This window comes from Ischnura elegans, chromosome 3 (assembly GCF_921293095.1).
Source record: "Ischnura elegans chromosome 3, ioIscEleg1.1, whole genome shotgun sequence".
Classification (NCBI taxonomy): domain Eukaryota; kingdom Metazoa; phylum Arthropoda; class Insecta; order Odonata; family Coenagrionidae; genus Ischnura; species Ischnura elegans.
The window spans coordinates 5,768,382-5,792,935 of record NC_060248.1 but is presented as its reverse complement, the minus strand read 5'-3'; the positions used below and the strand labels follow the sequence as shown (position 1 = coordinate 5,792,935).

The 24,554-nt window shown below is 38.5% G+C and overlaps 1 protein-coding gene across 4 annotated transcripts in view; it reads right to left on the bottom strand.

Annotated features, from left to right (window-relative positions):
• Positions 1 to 1,610: 1,610 nt before the first annotated feature.
• LOC124155370 (serendipity locus protein alpha-like) overlaps positions 1,611 to 24,554 on the bottom strand; it is a 76,872-nt gene continuing 53,928 nt past the window's right edge. For 3 of the 4 annotated variants that reach the window (XM_046529128.1, XM_046529127.1, XM_046529129.1), the window contains 2 exons: positions 20,772 to 20,990; positions 1,611 to 3,019 (listed from right to left, as the gene is read on the bottom strand). In XM_046529128.1, coding sequence (XP_046385084.1) covers positions 2,901 to 3,019; positions 20,772 to 20,990 — 338 coding nt within the window. In that variant the 3' untranslated portion in view covers positions 1,611 to 2,900. The remainder of the gene's footprint in view (positions 3,020 to 20,771; positions 20,991 to 24,554) is intronic. The other variant, XM_046529130.1, reaches the window with a different exon arrangement.

Here is a 24,554-nt window from a genome sequence, read left to right as displayed (position 1 = left end):
TGTCCAGCTGTGTTCCTTTTTTGACTCGGTGCAGCAATTCCGGGGTAAAATCCGCTTGGTGGCCTTCCTTCCGAAGATGGGTAGCGAATTGGGACATCCCAGTGTTGTTGTAGTAATCGCGCCGGTGTTCCTCTGCTCGCACGGTGAGACTCCTTCCTGTTTGTCCTATGTATTTGGAGTCACAATCACCACACCTTAATTGGTAGACCCCACTCTTGAGGGCTGAGTCAGTGGGGTCCTTGACTGAAGGTAGCATGCTCTTCAGGTTAGAATTATTGTAAAAGGCCAGTTTTATGTCGATTACTTTGAGTAATTTTTCCAATTTAATAGAAGGTTGGCCTAAATATTTTATGCGTCGCCATGACTGTTGATCCGTGGGGGTGGTAGAGTAAATACCTCTGAGTAAGAATTTTCTCTTTTTGCTTTCAAACAAATCGTTGATCAATTTTTCGGTGTAACCATTGGCTATCGCAATTTTTTTGATGGTGGTAATTTCTGAAAGGAGATCTGAGGGCTCTAAAGGGATCGACAAAGCTCTATGCAGCATGCAATGAAAGGCTGACAATTTTTGGGTTATGGCATGCTTGGAAGTTGCGTGGATGACTTGGTCTGTATAAGTTGACTTTCGGTAAATGGAGAACTTATGCTCGCCGTCTTTAATGGAAATATTTAGATCTAAATAGATCTTTTAATATTAAAGACATCTCCAATTTGCAGATGAATGGAAGTTTTTTTTGGGAAATTTCAGGTATATCATATAAGGCAACCAACTCCTTTGAAGGTGAATATGCTACAACAGCATTATTGAGGGAACAACACACAATGCCATCCATTGCTATACAAAGGATATTTTAAAAAATGACCCAATCTTTGAAGCCACCAACATTTTTTAAATTTTGCTCTTAAATGATGCTTTCACAGTAACACATCTAATGTCATTATTTAAAACAAAAAAGTATGTACCGGTTTTTAAGGGTGATTGAGCTACCACCTACTTTGATAACTCATAATTTGGAAAGAAGTCACAATGCCAGCCAAATGTGGGTTACTGTAATAGTAAAGCCATGTGTGTCCAGCAAGTGGTATTTTTCATATTCCACTTACATTTGGAGCTTCTTATTATATCTGTCATTTAGTGATTGCTGAGTTAAAGAAACAATTGTTGTTTTAAATAGCGAGTGAGTGATACAGTTTTATTCATTATGGTATGCTCAGTTCATCTGGCATCTGAATTGCGCCTACAAGGAAGAGTGATTGGAGGAACTCCGGCACCTATCCTTGTAACCAAAAGAAAATCTGTACCATCCGTACTTAACTAGCTTCTGATTTACAGTTATTTTACATATTGGCACATTTGATATAGCATTGTACATAATTACCGATGACTGGTATGAGTGCATTGTGTACTCAACCAGACACTGTGCTCTGGTTTTGCTGGAAATATGCTTCCATTTCCATCCCGCATTTTATTGAGATTCCTGCTTAAGTGGGAGCAAGCTCCAACAGTTTCCTGTTACGTATTACTGGATAATCAAGGTAAGGCATACATATTTCTCTTTTTCTGAGGGTGAAATGATTGATAGGGTTGATAGTAATGTGAACCATGCATGTAATAATAATAATTTTATTGGTCAATAGTATTCAGAAATACAGAGACCTCGTCAGAAAAAAGTAGTACAAAAATATACAAGAGAAATGACACACAATCAAATATATAGGTTACATCAAAACACAATGTCATCAGTACTGTGTGTAAAAAATTCATCGACAGAATATAAAGAATGAGAGACAAGCCAATTGTGAGTTACCCTCTTAAATGTAGACAAACTGGTCATTCTGGCTGTAATGGGTAGGTGGTTAAATAACCTAATGCCTAGATTAGGAAGGGAAGAGCAATTATTGCATTGCAGGGCAGTCAATGGTGGCATTGAGAATGCTATAAATAAGTTTTAAATCAGCTGCGAGCCTATGGGTAGTTCCAAATTCCTAAGAACCGACTTTATGCCATCGGTTCTCGATGCCGGTTCCACACGTCAAGACCCGGCAGTGCCGAGAACCAGGTACTGACCCATCTCTAATTAGGTCAAATATTTTTCGTGTTCTATTCACGTAACTCAAATGCTGTGTTGTCTGGGATGTCTCTCTCTCCTCAAAAAAATCTGTATTCTTCCATTTCATGCTGCCCATACATTCTGTGCAATTTTTCACATGAATATTAATATTTCAAATCATGCCACCAACCACAGTATATAACCAAGAGACAAGAATATGTAATGACCTTAACAAAAAGATTGTTACAGTCACAATTCTAATTACACTCCACAACATATTATTGTTTAATAAACTCCCATACATGTTGGCACTGTGTTTTGAATATTGGTGCTTGTGTTTTTTTGTGTTCTTTTGTTTGTACATATTTTACTTGCCAGATGGCATTTGTGTATTGCCTTTTAGTTTGGTGCCTTTTTTATTCTTTTTTGGCATTTTTCGCTTAGCGTCATCGGGTGTAAGGTATGCGAATGTAATTTGTCCGGTGAATAAATCCTGTTTCTACCTGAAGCCCATGATTTAATCAATAATACATTGGTAAATTCTAAAAAAAATATCCACATTTAACCGTAAACTGAGGGCATTCTTCATAATCCATTTACTTCATTAATTTACAAGTTTTTTCATTAGTATTTGCTGCGGTGTATTAAAGTTTTATTGTGCACTAGGAAGGCCTTATATTCAGCATGCAACTTGTACGTACAACAATCTCTAACCAATTAAATATTATAATTATTCCACAACCCTGCCTTTGAACTAAGGGACCAACCTGTTCACACGTGAACAAAAGGTACCTACTGTTTATGTGGAAAGGCACAATTTCCAATCATACCCAACACGTACACTTATAACTAGCCCACAGGTGGTCCTTCACCCTCAGTTGCTTCCTCTGTGTCTCCACCTTCACCAATCAAATTTGCCAACACCACTGATCTTTCTCCAATTCGGTACGCAGACCTCTCATTAATTCCTGCAAAAAAATGCACTCAATCAGTTCTACCCAAGACCTAAAAAAAAACTATTCTGGAATTTTTTCATAAAATCTCTTTCACTCGAAAGAAAATGATAAAAACACATTTATGTGCATTTTTGCAATTAAAGTAAAGTAAAAAAAACTGACCCTAAGGGCCTTTGCACACTAGGCCACCATGGAAGCGCTACTTTGGAAGCGCGTTTGGTGGCGAGTAACCTCGAGTGGCGAGCCACTTCATCAGCCACCACTCAGTTCATGGTTTTCTATTGACCGTGATGGATGTGGAAGAAGCTTGAGGGTTCGCTTTTATGCTTTTTTACTTGCGGAATAAAAGGAACCCTGCATTAAGTATTTATTCTGCATTAAGTATTTATTAATCAAGCTTTATTAGGAAAACTAGGTATTTTTGTTGAAAAAAACGGAACATGTGGCATCACAAAATTTAATTCCTAGATTGCCGTAAAAACTTAATAAAATACACGAAATATTAAAAAATTATGACCCCCCGGTGGAGTGCCCCCCCCCTAGCATTTGACTCACGAGCCGCCACTGGTTTATAGCGTGATTTTTAAAGCACAAAGTATGGTAGCAAATTTTTCTAGATCGGCAAGAGGAGCCAGAGACCCATGGCGTATAAATTACGCCACGCGACTGGTCATGATCCACCTGTGTACCTTTACATCTGTATCGCCTATAAATGTACAAGCTTGGACTAATTTCCACAAATAAAGATCAATTTCAACAAAAATCGAGTGTTATCATATAAATGCATATATTGTGGGCAAAGTACGCCACGCGCCCGGCTGTGTAAAAATATCACGCGCGCCCACTCGACGGTTAAATTATGTATATACGTTAAATAATTTAAATTTGAATTCTTTGATTCAAATAGTTTACTTTCATCGATGTCGGGGGTTTGGAAAAGAAAGCGACAGCACCATTTTCAAAGATAGTACCTTGAACGCAGCTTTGAACAGGAATACGTTAAATTTACCTGTAGCAAGACCAATAGGGTAGTTTCCTTCATCAAAGAAAACGAAAGGCATTGATTGCGATTCGTTACCCACCATTAGTGTATTCATAAATACTCTACACAGGATTCTCCACTCCCTTGGTTCCTGTGATTCCCACCGATCGCATCAAATAGCGGCGCTGATGTAGCGAGCCCCGATTGTTCCCAAGCAATACACGCCCACAAGAGGCACGCTACGCGACGAATTTGAATCCACGTTTCGCAACGCAGAGCTGTGAAGGGCAAAATTTGCTGGCAGAGCGGGAGCTCTCGTGGCGTCGACGCAACGCGGAGCTGTGAAGGCACCCTAATATGGCCGCGAGAGGCACGCTTTGCGGCGAATTTGAATCCATGTCTCAATCGTTCATTGCTAAAAAATAAAGTTCGTGTCAACTGCCCACGAAAATATAACTATCACCGTGAGTTTATGTAGTTTCCTGGTGGTGAAAATGTACGTAATCACAAAATCGGTACGCTAATTCACGTTGAGAGAAGGGAAGAATAAGTGGGTAAGGAAACGCTGTTAACTTTCCCTAGCCTGAATTAAGTTTGAGGGCCCATAGATATCAACCATGTCTTTAAACTTCCGGCACCTATGTTTTAGAGAATTAAGAATTATTCCTGCGCAGCTCATAAAGAAAAGCACTCGTTGACATCATTACCAGACCACCTAGGCACACTTGGGGAAGGGTCAGATCCGGTATTAGGACCATAGCAAGAATTTTTATCATACAGACTGTCCCAAGGGTCGTGTGTCATTTTTGACCTGTAATTTTAGTAACTTTGCATGGAGCAATATTCATGAAAATTGGCACACTTATGGGGAAAGGTCCTAAGTTTTGTTGAGTGTAAGCAAAATTTTACAATTTTGACCTTTTGACCTCACAAAGTGGGTCCAAACCAAAAATTTGAATTTGCCTTATGGGGTTTCAATGTTAAAAAAATCGAGATAGACTAAAGTGTGAATTTCATTGACCAATATGTCAATTCTTAGGTTTTCGGACACGAGAAACCCGAAAATAACACTTTTATTTACGAATATTCAACCGTTGACCCAGTAAGGTCACCGTCAAGGTCATAAGGGTGGCAAAAGGAATAGCATACCAACAAAGGTGTCGATCCATGGGTTTTGTAGGGTGCCCAAGTCATTGGTATTGTCCAAATACCCGTATTATTCACTAATTGACCTCCGAGGGTCACCACGGGGGTCAAAGGTCATAGAGTTAAAAGTCGGGCAATCATAAAAACCAAGGGGTCAAACCATAGGTTTTGAAGGGTGCCAAAGTCGGTTAGGCTGTTCGTAGATCCGTATTGTTGATTTTTTGACCTCCGAAGGTCACAATTGGGGTCAAAGGTCATAGAGTCAAACGTCGAGCCATCATGACAACCAAGGTGTCAAACCATAGGTTTTGAAGGGTGCCAAAGTCGGTTAGGCTGTTCGTACATCCGTATTGTTGATATTTTGACCTCCGAAGGTCACAATGGGGGTCAAGGGTCCCTTCCGAAAACTTTCCATTCCCTCGCATTCTTTTCCAACAGGCCTCCCATGTCCTTTTATTTTCACGCCGCAGTCGATTATTTATTTCTCTACACATTTTGTGATTTGCCAAAGTTAAAGAAAAAACTCCGTTAAAAAAGATATTGGCTATGTTAGAAACCATTATGTAAAACATAAAAGAAATGGATGATTGAAATGAATCTAGCTTTTATTCAAAGCAATGTGATAAAAATTTGACGATTAAAGAGAGATATCATAAAACAACAAAATTAATAGGATAATAAACTGAAATGTGAACATGGATTTTTCATTGTGCTAGTCAACCATCCAATTGCAGAAATGGTTTCGGATGCCATGATTTTTTTCTTGAATATCTTGCACCATTACACTTTCTAGGGCTTCAAGTTTAAAATGTTTAAAGTTCGTTATAACGCACACCTAGAATTGTCCAGTCCACGCTGCGCGGACAATAATGCGCAGCGGCAAATGCATCTTAATGGAGATGCCAAGACGAAGCCACAACTGCATGTCTCTGCTTTGATGATATTGTTGGGTGTTAAACAATCTCATCAAAGCAGAGACATACCGAACCAATTTGCAAGTTTGAATGTGACGTGAGGTCCTGATAAAATTGCTGCCGGTAATGCTTGCATAACGAGGGACAGGGGAACTGCGGTCTTTATAGTCGAACTGGGAATTTTTTTAAACTACTTAATTAACCTATTTTTAGGACTTTCATAGGAGAAAATCACAACCATTAACTTGAGCGTTACCAATGAAGGTCTAGTAACTGAAAAGGAGGATAAACGGGAATTTCTATTCGCTTACTAATCTTTAAAACTAATGGGACTTCAGCGTAGTTAAAGAGAAAATCCTATGTGGTATTTGACCTCCTGAGGACCTTTTCTGTAGAGAGAATTACTGGAATAATGTGGACACAGAGTCGGGCAAAAGGAATTCTAGGGAAATAAATAATCAACAACGGCGTGAAACTAAGAGGGCAAGGTAGGTTTGTCGAAAAAGACAGTGGATATGTGTACTAAGCCTCTCACTTCGTCACTCTTCAAAACCTTTGGTTGGGGACATTAGTTTTCCTATTATTTCAAAACATACCTCTATGACCTCTGACCCCATTGTGACCCTCGCTGGTAATAAAAATCGACAATATGGATTTAAAAACAGCAAAACTGACTTGGGCACCTTTAAAACACATTGTTACACTCTTTTGCTGTCATGGTGGGCCGATTTAACTCTATGACCCTTGACCCCCATTATGACCTTCGGAGGTCAAAATATCAACAATACGGATGTATGAACAGCCTAACCGACTTTGGCACCCTTCAAAACCTATGGTTTGACACCTTGGTTGTCATGATGGCTCGACGTTTGACTCTATGACCTTTGACCCCAATTGTGACCTTCGGAGGTCAAAAAATCAACAATACGGATCTACGAACAGCCTAACCGACTTTGGCACCCTTCAAAACCTATGGTTTGACCCCTTGGTTTTTATGATTGCCTATTATGACATCTAAAAGTGTGAAATACGTACTCCAGGAGTAATAATCTTTCGATTTAGGCAATAAAAAAATAATAGGAAACCACATTGGTGATACTACTTCAACGTTACCATACCTGATTGTTGCCGATGAGGCATTTGCCCTGTCAAGTCATGTAATACGTCCTTACCCAAAGAAATCACTCACAATTCGAAAAAAAAAGTTTACAATTACCGCCATTCACGAGCGCGTAAACTCATAGAACATTCTTTTGGGCTGCTAAGCAATAAGTGGTAAATATTTCATCGCGCACTGAATGTAGATGTATTGCTTGCAGAAAATATTGCGAAAGCTTGCTGCATATCTTGACCAACCGAAATAACTTTTTGTCTAGATGCAAATTCAAAAATGTGTCAAGCAAATGTTCATTAGCTGTCAGGGGGACATTAATAAGCATGATTGCCTTCCTTGTAGCTTTGTTATTTACAAAGATATGAACAGCGGTATTTCTTTTTTAAATGGCACCCTATTATTTTTATTCGGCAATTCATTTCCTCTCCTAAAGACTTATTAAAAAATGTAGCAAAGTGGACCATTGACATAAACACAACGTTAGGAAAACATAAGAAACTCGTCCACTTACTGGAGTTAGCTGTAAAGAAAAAACAACCAAGTCAAAACATAACACAAAAGTCACTTTGAGCCCGAGACCACAACCGCGTCCACTTACTGGAGTTAGCAGTGAACAAATGACAACCAAGTCAAAACATAACACAAAAGTCACGTGGACTCTCCTGTACTACAGTACTGTACTACAGTACTGTACAGTAGAGTAGATGACACATTTTTGAATTTGCATCTGGAAAAAAGTTATTTCGGGTGGTCAAGATAAATGGCACAAAATAGCACACATAAGTAATGCATTTTAAAAATGTTTGCAGTCCTGAATAAACTATTATTGTATTGAAAGTGCCACGTGTTTTATTAATTCATGTAATTTAGAATGCACTTAACAAATTCATTTTTTTCTTCCTCCGTAGAATTCTCCTTCTCTATAAATAATTCTACGAACTCCAACCAACCCTTTCGCTTTTCATCTCTGTCCGAGTACACTTCACTACTAATGTCCCACAACGCTGGCCTGGGTTGCACTTTTAGGATAAAACGTTCCACGTCAAGCCTCGCCATGATCACAAGTTACACTGGAGAAAACAAAACATACAAAACTACTGGTGTCACCACAAAGTAGCTCTAGTGTGCAGTGCTCCATATGATTCAATACTTTTCGGCTGGTGGCGCGTCCGTGGTGGCAAGCAAAGTCGGGGGCTCTGGCCACCACAATTTTGGCCGCGCTTCCAGGAGTGCGACCAAGCCACCAGAGTGGCCCAGTGTGCTGTTGTACATATAACTCAATGACTTTCGTGGTGGCGCTTCCATGGTGGCGCCACTTTGGTGGCCTCTTGTGCAAAGGGCCTAAAAGCTACTTTGTACCACACTGGAAATTTAAAGTTACTAGGCTTTGACCTTGATAGTAGACTGCTATGGGATCGTCATATATCCTCTTCTATTGTTAAATTGTCAAAAGCCATATACATGCCAAGAAAACTGAAAGCATTCATTCCCACTGACTATCTTAAGGTCTGGTCACATGGTACATTAACACGTACAAGTTAATGTTCGTTTGCGTGAATGATTTTTATGAATTTACGCGAACGATTTACGAATGCATGAACCAAATTAGAACAGGTTCTATTTTCTGTGCATGCATTCGCACAAGTTTGGTGGTTACACGGTGCATTTTGGCGTTCATTCTCGTGTTCATACATTTAGACATTAACCCGTACGTGTTATTGTATCGTGTGACCAGGCCTTTAGAGCTGTTTACTTTAGCATTTTTCTACATTTATCATTTTTCTAAACTATAGCATTGAGGTTTTGAGTCATTCCTCCTCTGCAAATGAGTTATTTATTTCACAGAAAAGAGCAATAAGGATTACAGTGGAACCTCGATTTATCGTTTTTCAGGGGGATGGATGAAAAAAACGATGAATGCGGGAAAACAATCAATGCAGGAATGTTTGGCAAGGTTGCCTATGTCCCAGGAAACACAGGATTTTTGCACATAATTGTGATATACGTACATCAAAGGATTCAAGCAAGATTTTAGCTGATTACAGGAATATTAGTATGTACTTAATCAAAACACTTAGGTCATATTGTTGATTCGACTAATACCTCCTTCAAATATCCTTAAGGAACACACCACCTTGATAAAAAATGTTTGCACTCCACTCGGCATTTGCACTGCTATTACGGATTTCTGTCTGATGTAAAAATTCTTATCCATTAAATGCCATTTCAAATACACGTATTTATGAGAGCAATGTGAATGTTATGCCTAAAACAACCGCTTTCGCCGGCGCAGTGATTGGTTGTGAGATGGATCACCAAGGCCAAAAATAGTTTATTATTTGAAATGTTCCTTTCTAACAATTAAATTTTTAATTAAATTGAGGCAATGTGTAAAGCGTGAACAATGTTGCATTAATCGTCGGAGGCATGCCCACCTGATCCTCGGCTTCATCCCACTTATTGTTTTCACCAGGTAGCTCGCTCTACCCCTACCCCTGCCATAATGTGCCGGTGGACAACCCGAGGCGTTCTGCAATACTCACCTGCTCCTAGCCCGGATTCTTTTCTTCATCTTCAATTATTTTTAACACATTTTTTAAAGTTCTCACTCATTTATTCGGAAAGGCCAAGGTCTGAAGATGGATAAAAATAAAACTAATAAAAATGAAGCCTGACTTTATCAAACACTCGCTAGTTTGAAGTCAACCCACCCTGAAAAGTACGGAACCACGCATACGAGGTGAAGTTCGGAACTGATGATATCGTGTTCGGCGTATGCAGGGTATACTGCAGAGGGTGAAGCATGATCATATTACTGCACCACGAACTTTTTTTGTCCTACATAGAAGGCAACATACCCATTCTTTTCTAATTAGCGTAGTGCCAGATGAGCAGATAAATTCGGATTGTTTGTAGGGAAAATCAAAATATCCTGAGAAGATATCCTTTCGTGAGTAACTCTGACAAGTAAGACTTGTAGTATAACACATAAATTGTAACCTGATGCCCTGTTTTCGGAAAAAAAATGCCACATCAATTGCCGAGAGGCTCAGTAGTGAGTATATTGAGTTTTGCCAGAAATCACCATCACATTTATTCAATTATTTCCTTGCTTAATATGCTTAAATAAGGTTAGAAATATGTCGTGATTGGTCTGATTCTTTTTTTAATTGCGTGCACATTAATATGATATTTTAATGATCTCAACTCCAGCTTTGATTGCTTCTACAAAAAATTCTTAGCTTTCTTTGATTTCTCTTTCCCTGAAACTAGAAGGAAAATTAAACCCACTCCTTGTAATCCTTGGATCACCAATGAAATTCGTTATTTCTCTCGCCCCCTCAGAGACACTGCATACACCTGCAAAAACTCCGACAACCCTGAACTCAAATCTCAGTACATTGAGCTGAAAAAACAATACAGAAAAATGATCTTAGAGTCCTGAAGTACTGCTAAACATTTACTATGGTGAATTTTATTCGCAAGTGATGTTTAGCATCCTGTTTTGGGGTTCCTCTCCCCATGCAGACATTATCTTCAAGATACAAAAACGTGTAATAAGACTTATGTGCCACGTTCCAGTGCATACACCATGTCTCCCGCTGTTTAAGAGACTTCGGTTACTGCCAATTCCTATTGTTTATATGTATGCTGTTTGCGTGTCTGTCCAAAAAAATCTAGTGGACTATGTGACAAATGATAGGATTCATAACTATAATACCAGAAAGCATAAGGATTTTCACCCAAATTTTGTTAGGACTACTATTGCAAAGCATGGACCAATGTCCATGGGGTTAAATATTTACAATCATTTACCCCAGGACCTCAAAATTACGATAGGTACTGCAGTATTTAGGAAAAAAGCGTTGAACTTTTTCCGCTCCAAAATGTTTTACTCTTAAAAGAATTTTTTTATTCAAATTTTTAAAGGAGTGGAATGAGTGATTAATTTTAGTTATATATACTATTTTTTTAATATGTATTTTACCATGTATTTTATATTAACTTGTACAAGCACTTTGTGTAATTCATTGACGTACCTTATATTGATACACAATGCTGTTATCAATCTCTGGGCAAATAAATAAATTAGTGTTGGGTCGGTTCGATTCCTCGATTCTCAACCAAGAACCGGATTCGAAAACGAGTACTTGCCAAGGTGAAAAATCGATTCCGATTCCAGTAGTACTTCAAACCACAAAATATACGCCCGCGTTTCCAACAGTCATTTGAATTTTTGCGCCACGTAATCGTGATAACAAAACACATATCTTGGAATGTGCGAGTACTCGAAAATTCAAGTCGAGTCGAGTAGTTGGTACTCGACTCGAGCGTTTCGAGTAGCGTTACGAATGTCGAGTCGAGTAGTTAAGGTTACAGAGCTTTCGAGGTTCAGTGATCTGCCGACAGGAAGCGCTATCATGAAACTCATGTAATAATGCAGTTTTTAAAGCCGATACGTCTTTCTAACGCCTTGGCCTGGTAGTTTCAGCTTGCCGAATACACCATAGTTGTCGACATGGGCGCCGAATACCTTTACGGCAGCCGCGGCGGCCGATCGTCTTCCTACCCGGCGCACACTGGTCCGAAATCGGAAAAAGCTGGAATGAAGTCCAAAATGACCTTTTTGGGGATAGCGTAAATACTCATAAATTATTACCGGATATAGATTTATATGCCATTTTACATAAATTCGAACCTTTAGTGAGATACAGTGGCCCAAACATGATCAATTTTTCAATGCCACGCGAGATGTCGTTTTTCCTCAAAAAATCTTTGAATTTATCCAGGTGGTTTTGCGTTGGTATGAGATTTATGGAATAAAAAATGCAATATTCCTTTGACCTGGTGCTTTTCCTATATTTTCAATGACTTTTGAAGATTTTGGCTCTCATCTGTCTGGTTTTACAACGCAAAATGTCCGACCCGTTTTTCACGTGAAATTTGACATAAAGTAGACATTATCTTTCGTTTACGAAAAATATAACTCTGAGAATTCGGACCCACAATATAAAGTAGAGATTTCTAAAGATTACTAAGTAGAAATCTTGGAAAAAAGTTCGCGACGGAGGAAATAAGAGCGATTTTTCAATCGCGCGTCAAGGCTGACCTAGACGCCGCGGACCTCTGAGGCTCGGTAACTGAGGCCGATTTTTCAAGTTTTTTAAAACATTAGTCTTGAAAATCGTCATGTAAAGCATGGATAATCGTCTTAATTGACTTAAAACACTAAACTGAGGATGTTAAAAAGGATTATGTATAGATCGACTAGGCCATTTAGCGCATTACTCGAAAGAAAATATTAAGGATTGGATATTTTTCGGAACCATCCCATGCATGAGAAATATGGCTCGGGTATTGAAGTAAAGTGAAGATATTAAGTCAGCATGCTTAAGAGAGAGAAAAATGAACTGCTTCCATGCAAGGCAACATCTGACACCCTTTTTCCCTTTCCACATTCGCCGAGGTGAGTCGCTAGGAAGGGGGAGTTTTCATATCCAATGGCATCTTTTAGCCTTTTTTATTACTGCGTCCGTCCGATGTAATATTCATTTGTAGCGTTTAGTTTCTTTCTTGAACTTAAAAAAAATCAAGAGATTTTAACGCTGATTAAATGACGTCAGAAGTATAGAATTTTTTTGGCTCTACAAAACATAAGTTTAGTTCTATAGTTCGTTCGCTTCGTCCACTTGAATTCCATGAAGATTCAAGGTCCAAATAAATCGTTGATATAATTTTTAATAAAAATTCCAAAGTCTCCAAAATCTTGTAATTTTGGTAGGAAAGTACTTGCCCAGTCACACAAGTGTGTAGGGAAACCCAATTTTCTGCAGTCAGTAATACTGTAACATGGAGATGTCAAAACTTGCTGGCCGAGCATGTAGAATAATTGATTTTCTGCTTGAGAATTTGAAAGGACCAAATATTACATGACTCATATACTTAGTATGTAATCTTTATTATAGCTGTGAAAATTACTATATTCAGGGCGCTCTCTTGTAGTTTGGATACATATATGACTTAAGTGGTCATCATATTACTTGGGGTTAATTAATTTAAACTGTGCCGATGAAACTATTGAAGACAAATTAATTTTCATTCATCTCCTACTTCTGACAATAACCATCAACGATCCTCATTATATTTTCATTCTTACATTAGGCTAGACATTCATCATAGAAAATTGGAGTAAAATATATTGTAGTATGCATTGCTGTATTGCTTGGTTCAGAAATTATCATACTCGACTCGTTACTCGCAAGTAATTTTTAACTCGACTCAAGATCAAAAAGTGCTACTCAGACTTCCATATTATCTTCCGAAGGAGAAAATGCAGACTAGGGAGCCTGTGACAGGTATATGGTCAAGATACAGTGATGCATTTGGAAAAGTACCCCAAGTCACCATAGCAAACACTGTTGAGGAGGAAGCTTATTTATCATAGATGAATGCACCACCAAATTCCTTCCCTGGGAAATACTGAAAGACTTGTATCTGCTACCCAAGGCTGAAAGTATTAGCGAAGAAGTTTCTTGCCGTACCACCATCCACTGTGTTCAGTGAAAGACATTTAGTTCTGCAGCAAAAATATTTGATGTAAAATGCAACAGGCTTTATCCTGACAGAGTGAAGATGCTTTGTTTTCTGAGCAAAAATTTAAAGTCTGCAAAAGGAGACTAAATTTGAGAGACATTATTGATAATGATAAGATATTATCAATAAATGATAGATATTAAAGAAGATACTTTTATTTTAAATTTAAACATGAGTGCTAATATTCTAAAGTAATACCTATCATGTAACACCACTTTTCAGGTATATTCTGTTTTGAAATTTAGATATTATATTTTTATTACATAGTGATGATACGAAAGATGCTTTTGTCAACTGACTCTTTCACAGAGTAATATTTTTAAAAGTGGTTTTCTTGTTGCCTGGAATTAAGTGATATTTTTCTTGGAGCCTATGGCATCAGAATCGATGGAATCGGTATCGGTAGAATCGGAATCGAAATGTCAGAATCGGAATCGGGATCGATAAACTTTTGGAATCGACCCATCACTAAAATAAATAAATAAAATAAATAAACAAACATAACTTTAATGACCAACAAATTTCTTCTGCTGATAATAAGTCCAAAGTCATCTGGAAAATTATAAATAGTTCTAAAATGAAGCAGAAACCCACCCACCTCCAGTTAAAAGATGAATCTGGTAATTTAATTAATGATCCATCTAAATTAGCTGCAGCATTTAACGATCATTTCTCTCAACCCAATGGTTCAACTCCCACCCCTGGACGTCCATCTCACCAACCCAACTGTTCAACAGATTCATTATTCCTTTACCCCTGCTCTGAAACTGAGTTAACCTCTATTATCCGCAAGTCTTGCTCTAAATTTTGTGCAGGTACTGACGAAATTCCATATCACTTAATACGCCTGTCTTATGATTATATTAAATCCCCTCTTCTTTTCCTTGTTAATGCCTCATTACAACAAGGAGCCTTTCCTGATTCTCTAAAGGAGTCTAAAGTATACACTCCACTCTATAAGAAGAAGGGGTCTATCCACGATTTCAGCTCCTATCGACCCATTTCACTTATAAATCAGTTTGGCAAGGTTTTTGAATTAACTTATTATGGAAGACTGACCTCTTATTTAGAGTCAAACAACTTCCTATCACCTTTTCAATATGGCTTCCGCAAGTACAGATCTACCAGCCTTGCTATTGCCCAGGTAGTCGACAAAATTTTAACAGCACTCGACTGCAAAACGGAAGTACATGGCATATTTTATGACTTCTCCAAGGCTTTCGACAGTGTCAACCACCGTATCTTGCTGAATAAGTTACCCTCTTTTGGCATAAGAGGTATTCCCTATCAATGGGTAGAATCATATCTCTCCATTAGATCTCAAATTGTCTCAGTGGTGTCGAATGGTCATAAGTTCAATTCTCTTCCGAAATTTCTGACCCAAGGTGTTCCTTAAGGATCTATTTTTGCCATTACAGTAGAATCCTGATTTAAGGTTTTTCAGGGGGGACAAACTTTAAAACACTAAATGCGGAAAAACACTAAATGCGGACCTGCCATTTTTTTCAGGTTTTAGGGTCTGTAATGATTGAAATGGCTTTTTATGAATAAAAAGTATTATTTTACATAACTAAAAGGTGCTGCATGCAGCAAAAAATTCATTGATTAAGTGTTTTCAGCCCTATGAAGGTTGGATAATACTTTTCAGGAATCAGCTAAAAAAAATGGGTAGTAAAAATAAGTAATGAGAGGATGACAAAAGGGTAGTTTCCTTCATCAAAGAAAACGAAAAGCATTGATTGCGATTCGTTACCCACCATTAGTGTATTCAAAATATACAAATTATTTCGTTTTAGAAATAGCGGTTCAGACGAATGGCAATGGTCCATTTTTATCCTCATTTGAAATTGGCGCCTATTTGGCGCCTATGCGATGCCACTCCACGTGACGTCACAGGGACTTAGTTTCTATACGAGAAGATGGGAATTATACATAGTCTTAGGTTACCAATGCATGCATGAGGCGTAGAGCTCAGGGAAACATGTCTTAATAATCACTTATTAAAACTGGTTAAGGTCGGAAAGTTTTCTTCATTTGATAAGGTATTAATGATCCTTATTTAAGACAAGCGCTACCAGCCAGCAGGGTACAGCTAGCAGCCTGCGTCGTATCAGCGCTAAGCCTCGCCTCAAGGTCACCTCACAGGGGGGAACCAGAAATAAGTCTCACGGAGAGATTTCCCGGCATTCATACTTACGCGTCGCGTTTTCGCGCGCTTGAAAATTTTCACTTTTCATTTAATCGCGAAAAATAGATATCGTCATTTAAAAATCTAAATGCGTGAAATACGTACTCCAGGTGTAATAATCTTTCGATTTAGGCAAAAAAAAATAATAGGAAACCACCCTATTGTTTTAAAGAAATATTTTAAGAAAATTTTAATATGCATCAACTGAAAAGCATTCCCACACGGAATATTATTATGGACATTAGTGATTCCATTTTTACGTACATTTCAGTGGTCTCGATGAAATTTTAAATTTTTTTCTGTAAAAGTGACATGTAGGTGACTATAGCATTTCTAATATAATAAGAAAAGGTGTAAGTAGGTACTCGAAAAATCGTCATTCCATCTATAAAGATGAGTGAAATAAAGGGACAGCAGAAGATCGCTAATCCCGAAATCTAAACTACCGAATATCTAGTAAAAGGGAGATTTTCTGGAATTATACCAACTTAGCGTTTTCTGTTGCCTCGGCGAAACGAGGGATTTATGAGCCTTTAAAAAGCCTCCCGTGCGCACATTTTGGATTTCGAGGTCATCCAAAAAAGGAGAATCTTATTTCTAGTATGCGTACAAGTCGATGGTGATTCAACTCGATGATGGCACCAGACTCGTTGTCATATATCCGCGGCCTCATGCAGGTCGAATGGAGCCAGGAGAAGTTGTTTACGCGGCGCGCTGATCACCTTGACTCCGACTCACCTTGTTTCTCTGCAGCTTTTAATGAAATTTGGTTGGACCTTGAATAACGATTAGCTAAACTTTAAGTTAAGTGAAAAGGTTTAATCTTCAACAAAACTGGATTTCATCAGAAAAATTGTCAGTGCCTCTGGAGTTTGGCAATTTCGTCAGGGTTATGATGTCGAAGTCAACCACCAAGGGATACCTGCCGGATTTTCGTATTTTTCCGCGCTCATCTATTCTACCGTGAGTATGCGGTGATTTTTTTTCCAGTATGAGCGATTTATTTTGAGTCATGGACCGTGATAGTTCGTCAAAACTCCGATTGTCATTCTCTTTTGACATTAATTAGCACCAGATAGATATTTTTGAATCGACATCGATATCAATCAGCCGCATGTCGGTAAATTGGCTCCGGGATATGTAAATTACGATGTAAAATAATGTTGTTCCGCATGGAAAGAATGCTCTAACTCACGGTCAAGACAGGGGAAACGCTTTCTCTGCTCTTTCGCTGTTCCTCCGTGGAAACTGACCTTGGAATGGATTACAGAAAGAATCTTCTAGTGAACTGCGCAATTGATATTGGGCCTCCTCTTTTGAAAAGAGAAAGTAGCCGACTGGAAAAATATTGGGCTAATAATGGACTGCCCGTAGGGAGTAGAGTTGAAAGGGGCATAAGCCATCAATTGAAAACATTAGGTACGAGAAAACATTATTGTAGCGGCCCTCGGAGGATAATTCGTGTCATCAGTCGTCACGTATCATCGAAGTCAAGTTCAAGAAGTAAAGGATAAGCTAGTTCGAGGTTATTAAAGGATGACTTTGCTCCATTAGATCGGATCTGATACAAAAAGTGCCTGGTCTTTGGATCAGAAGGGGAGCGAAACATTACGAGAAGACAAATCACCCAGCTTGCGAGTTGAATGTCGCAGCGCTGCGCTCGCGGAAGAAAGCAGTTGAAGAAGCGTTCCCCGGTAGATTCTATCGACTCTAGGTAAACTTTCATGAGACTGTTCTGGTTGATGAGCATAAATTCGAAGATTTGGATGAACCGTCATGAAAAAACGTTAAATCGAGCAAAAAAATCTTGAGCGGGACAAATTTTTACGACCATAAATGCGGAAAAACGCAAAATGCGGAAACACTAAATACGGATAATTTTTACATTGTCCTATTAGGGAATGAATCGGAACCCAAAAAAATAAACGCTAAATGCGGAAAAACGTTAAATGCGAAGACGTTAAATCCGGATCCGACTGTATTATAATTATATTATATCCCGAAGGATTTAGGAAATTATACAGCCATTATGTATTTAAATGTCTAATTAATGTAAAAGTGAACCACTGGCTGACTCTTCTAACTGACACCATAAAACAGGTGCTCATGTCTAACATCATAATATGTACGTGGTTTTAAAATAATTTCATATGGCCTATATTTAGGCTGTCATTAGCAAAAAAGTTTCTTGACTACATATATTAAACTTAGCGTTTTTAACCATGACGCCAAGATGTCATAGATAGTACATTACCAATATTGGTTATTTGGTTTGGTATTTGATATCAATAAAATTGTGTTGGGTCAAAACAAAGCAATTCAAGACTTGATGGTATCATTCAAATACAGCCCTATTTCATGCCCCACTTTCAAGTCCTGACTATCTATGTTAATGATGGGAAGAGGCGACACAAATAATCAGAAAACACAGATAATTGTACGAACTTTCACTTCAATTTCTGGTAAAGTTCATAATTTACGTAAAACAAACAACATATAATTTTTCTTGCACATAGTCTGCTATTTAAGATTCCTTCATAGACTCATTAAGATCTTTCTTCACCCAACCGTGTTCTTTTTAGCAGCAATAACGTGATTGTACTCTTATTTCTAGTGATCCATACTCTCTAACAAAATGTCTATGCAGACGAGTGCCTGGCTGTGACTCGTGCAATCACTATTTCCTTCATCTCTGCTTCCACTTCCCTCACTTCTACTATTCCCTTCCTCTCCAGGTTGACTTTGACTGGTCGCAGTGTAAACAAGCCAGAGTGTGATGAAATCTCCGGTTTCCTTGGGCTGTTTTCAACTACACGCGAGGCCACAGCAATAAATGTGTATTTGCAGTAATATATTTAAAGATTGCAGAAATTTAGTCAGGAGCCTTCTCCCGCCACTCATCGTCTTCCGCAATGCGCTAGAGCACATGTTCAAGTAAATTTGAAACATTCCTTGCTATCAAGTAACTAAAATAATTCCGTTTTATGAAGGGAATTATGATGGAAATAATAAGCACAGTGTAGCCATACATTAAAATGCAATAGTGATAGAATAGTGATAGTGGTTGACAATCCGATCTTTTTTTTTTAAATATCAAGAAAGACATCGAAAAGGGTGAAACTCATGCACACAGATAATCATCACGCAACATGGATGACCAGCAGCCGTATACATAATCGGGAGTCTGCTGTATATGACAATTCTAATGTAAGATCAGCACCCTTGTTAGTTAATAATGATGACAAGATTGAGGCAGGTAATTTATCTTTTGATAGGAATAGGTTCCTCTGATTTCTGGCTTCTTCCATCTTACACAGCACCGTTTTCCTAGTCCTTTTTCAACTATACCTTCCCACATATCCCTTTCTTTCCTTACCTATGGAACTCCATACAATTGCACTCTTCAATAAACATAGCAATCAGAGGGTCACTACATATTTTACACAAACATTACTTATACAACCTAGCACTCCTACTAAACCCTACACTCATTGTTCTACATCTACATTTTCATTAGAATTAGCACGAAGATTCAAGAGCCGCATTGTTGATTCCACACAAACTTTGGGCTCTAGTAAATTTTCTTGAAAACATTTGATACTTTCAGGGTCTGAATTGTTTTTTAGTAAATATATCATTTACAAAAATTGTTTGCCAGTAATTCTTTTACCTTCAATTTCCGTCAAACTTTTTGCATCAATATTAGGCACAAATTCACTTGAAGTGTTTATCAACTTTTCAAAATACGAAAACAAGTTTCTTTTAATTCCACATAATGGGCTGTGGAAAATTTCCTCAGAGATGGAGTCCATACTTTGAATCCCTTTGTATGCCCACGCAAATACACATGAATGTAACTGCTCTTGGAGTGAATTTGTTTGTATCCTCTACATGCATTGCACCTTCACATCCAAAAGGCCTCAGCAAAGTTCATGATAATGAGCTGTTCACTCTCTACCTTTCCACAACGGCAAAGGAATTTGGAATTAAATTGACCTTGATAGATAACACCATACATACACATAATATATAGTTACAGACCAAAATGTTATAGGAAAACCAGATTAAACTATCATACACCTCACACATTGTGACACACTGGAGACATAAACTACAATACATAGATATGCTGCAAACAATGCATAACAAGTCACTAAAATAAGTATTCTAGGATAATAATACATTATGGGCTTTCCAATAACCAAAGTTTAAACATACTCTCAGCTTCTGGATATTGAGTCAAGCATTCTATCCACAGAATGAATTTTTGGAGAGCAATACTCTGAATTGTATTTTTTTTTTGGTTTAGCATTTATTGACAAAGACTATCACACAGTATTGTGTTTAATGTTGATTAAGTATCATTATTTTTTTTATTATTATGATAGCAGCAGAGAAATCAAGGTTGGAGATGTGGTGCTACAAAAGAGTGATATGAAGATCAAATTGATCAATCGTGTAAGTAATGTTCAAGTTCAAAGAAGAATAGGAGAGAAAAAATAATCTTGTGTAAACCTTAGGTAGAAGAGGGGACGATTTTAACGGCCACACCATGAGAGACGATGAAATAATGATGGAAATAACTGTCGAGGGACATGTGGAAGGGAAGGAAGGCAGAGGGAGGCCTCGGTTGAGATACAATGAGCATGTCATGAAGGATGAAAAGAAGAAAAATTACAATGGTGTCGAAAGAGCGACTGACGAAGGGAGAATTGATTGGAGAGCTGCAGCAAACCCATCTGCCGATTGCCAATCACTGACGGCAATGATAATTATGTATACGCTGGGAAAATCTTTTCAAGGTGGAGACAAAGGCAATAACTCACCATGAGGCTTGTGTGATGGCTCGAGCCTTGGTAGGGAGCAAACGGATAGGACGGCCGACTGCTCACTCATGAGTCCTTCGAGTTTCCTGACCATGGATGCTATGAGCAAGCACCGCTGGTACACCCTCTCCCTGTCCTTGGCGCTCTCCTCTTCCGACCTAGACACACTGCTTCCACAATGGAAAGCTATCTTCTGTGCTGCCCTGCACTCTGAAATGCCTGCAATAATTAAATAAAAATCTGGACTCTTTGCATCCAAACATGTCTCCAGAGATTACAATTTTTCTTATCCTTTTTGTCTCCAATGAACTTCCACTATATAATGCCTGAATCAGTTGAACAATGAAATTCCTAGATTGTTTTCCAGAAGAGTGGCCATGCTGATAAAAAAAAACAAGAAATTTTGTAGCTAAAGCTCTTCCAAGGGAGAGGTTCTAAATTTTGAGATACAGACTGCAGAAGGGAGCACAGAGGTGAATGAAGCAGAACAGACATTGATTTTATGTGGTTAATGAGGAGACTATTCCTATGGCACTGTTGGGATCTTCTTAAATTGGGCTAACGAGGCCTTCAGCTTAAAAAATGAGATAACAGCTCAAGGCATCACTTGTGCAGGCCAGACTTCGATCATGTCTTATCTCAGTAGTGGGCAACAAGTGCTAAGGATGCCTCCTCCGCCTTCCCTACTCTCCCTCCACCAATGACCTCCTTAATCGGTTGACTTACTCTAAAACCACTCTTTATACCTTATAACTTAATACAGTGGAACCCCGATTTATCGTTCCCGCATTCATCGTTTTCCCGCATTCATCGTTCGCCGCTCCTGGTCCCGAATTAAGTTCCATAAAGACAATGTAATTTTTTCCCGCATCTATCGTTCCCCGAAGTATCGTTTTCCTGCATTTATCGTTTGACGATCGCGGTCCCGTCGTATAATTTTCCCGCATCTATCGTTTGACGAAAATGAGACGAAGTGTTTACAACGTGATGTTTACGGCTAATAACGACAGACACAAAGTTTGAATCTTCCCCAGGAGATTGAAATACGATAGGGAGAAGCTGAGTGCCGTGGGATAGTTACATTATCGCATTTCCCAAGATCCGGTATCCCCCTCCATTCAGCACTCGCCTCTCCCCGTCTGAAGCTTTCCTCTTCTCCGAAATAAAAAAAAAGGTCCCAGCTCGAGCAGGGATCGTATTACGAAGACCTTAGCTTGGAAAGAAAATATCAAGTTACTCGAGAACAAAAGAAACCTTTTTCACGCTTCCCCCTTTCTCGACCACTGACTTTTTTTTAGCTGACTCACTACAAATATCCCCACCTCTGGAGGTCAACTGCTGCATGAATCACCGATTAGCTCAAAAGGTGTGTAGAAATGAATTTCGGTAATTGGTATTATACTTTTATTATATTGAGATATTAGTGATGTACACGTAATTCAGTAAAGATTGATACCAAACATGACGTATTTTTAACGTTATTTAAACATTTTAAGCAAGGAAAGAGTTGGAATAATACGATGCGGTGATTTCTGGCGAATAACGATATCCTCGCAGCTGATAGAGAGCTTCACGGCAGTTGATGCGATTTTTTACGAAAACAGGGCGTCTGGTTACAATTTACGAGTTATGCTACAAGTTTCACTTGTCTGAGTTGCTAACGAAGCGATGTCTTCCCTGGATATTTTGTTTCTCTCGACTAGCAATCTGAATTCATCTGCTCATCTAGAGCTACGCTACTTATTGTTAGAAATGAGTGGGTAAGTTGCCTTCTCTATAGGATAAAAAATTTCATCGCGCAGTCATATGGTCATGCTTCACCCTCTGCAGTAAGTTCTGCCTACGCCGTACGCGATAGCATTAGTGCCGAACTTCACCTCGCACGAGTGGTTCCTTACTTTCCGGGGTGGGTTGACTTAAAACTAGCGAGTGTTTTCCGCGTGGGTTCAATGGAGTCCGGTTTCATTTTTATTAGTTTTATTCTTATTCTTGATCCATTTCATAACCAATCACTGCGACGGCAAAATCAGTTGTTTGAGGCATAACACGAACATTTCTCTAGTAAATACGTGTACTTGAAATGGCATTTGATGGGTAATAATTTTTACATCAGACAGAAATGCATAATAGCCGTGAAAATTCCGAGTGGAGTGCAAACATTTTTTTTAGCAAGGCGGCTTGTTCCTTTAGGATGTTAGAAAGAGAGATAAGTCGAATCAACAATATGACCTAAGTGTTTCGATAGTGTAATAATATTCCTGTAATCAGCTGAAATCTCGTTTGAATCCATCAATGAATGTCATAATTCGCAAAAATCCAGCTGATCCTGGGACATAGGCAACCCGGACAACCATTCCCGCATTCATCGTTCTTTTCATCCATCCCCCTGAAAAACGACAGATCGAGGTTCCACTGTATAACCTTTTAATAACTCGGTTGTTGGCGTAACTGCCTCCGCATTAGAACATTCAAATGCAGACCGCAAAGCTAACAAAATCACCTGAACACAAGTTCATCCTTCCACTTCTTATTTGTTGCAGCAAAATTCTTAGTCATTAATCACTAAATTCAGGGTTCACATCACTTTTGATTTCCAACAACCCTCACTCACTTCTCCCTCATTTCCAGCCCAAATTTTATACATTTCTCAAACTTTTTATTAGGGATGGACATATCCAGGATTTTTTTCAAATCCAAATTAAATCCTTGATTTCAGGTGTCTGATGTTTGGATATTCTTGGATCCAAATGCACTTTTAATTGCCTGCTATAAAAATGCCTGCTGCATTTGGGCACTTTCTCCTAAATATCAGGAATAACTTTATTTGAAAACACTTTATGTACAGGTACTGTGCTACAAGGCTCCAAATGTGTGATTGTACTTTGAAAACCATTATTCTCCATTGTAGAGTACAGGAAGTCATCAATACATATCACTTCAGTAACCACCTAGGTGAGGAGGATGGCCGAGGGAGTGAAATCTACCATGAAGTTACTATCCTACCCAGTGGTTGTTCAAACTCTTGGGAAGATTACACTATGTGCCGCTCATATTTTTCCCTAAAAGTTTCCATGGCAAAATGGTTCATGAGTAGGACAAGTATCACCGAGCATCAGCACATGCAAAGGGAGAATTGTAATTCCAATTTTCGTATGTTTTCATATTTTATGGCACATACATCATTGAAAATACTTGAAATACCCTTTAGAAAGTTGATTTATCATTTTTATAACATATGATATGTTAAAGATTATAAAAAATTAATGAACATGTGACTACAGTAAAAATTAGGAGATGAATTGAGCGTGCTTTTGACACTTTCGTCGAATTCCCTCTCTCCAAACTACAATGCAGGTAGGGATCCGAAAAAATTGTAGAGGAAAAAAACACACTGAGTGTAAAAAACACACAGAAACGCTGGGTCTTCTAAACGACGTGACTCACCAGCAAGACTGCTGGGCAAACTGTGCGAAACCAGTAAAAAATTTGATATCAGCTACTTAGTTGTCTACCACACCAAACATTATCGCACGTGGAGTGATGTTCAGAATTGCTACAATTTGACTTCCCAGGCTCCCGACGGGACAGTCAGATTTTGCGGCATGAATATGCAGGCCAGACATATGACTGTCACTAAGTGCATTACATTGTGAACTACGATCATTCACATAAGCATTGAAAAAATTACCAAGGCAGCAGTAAGAAATTGATACACAGGGAAATATGGGAATGAAATGATTGCAAAACTGAATGTGTTTTACATATTTTGAGTCACAGTAAATT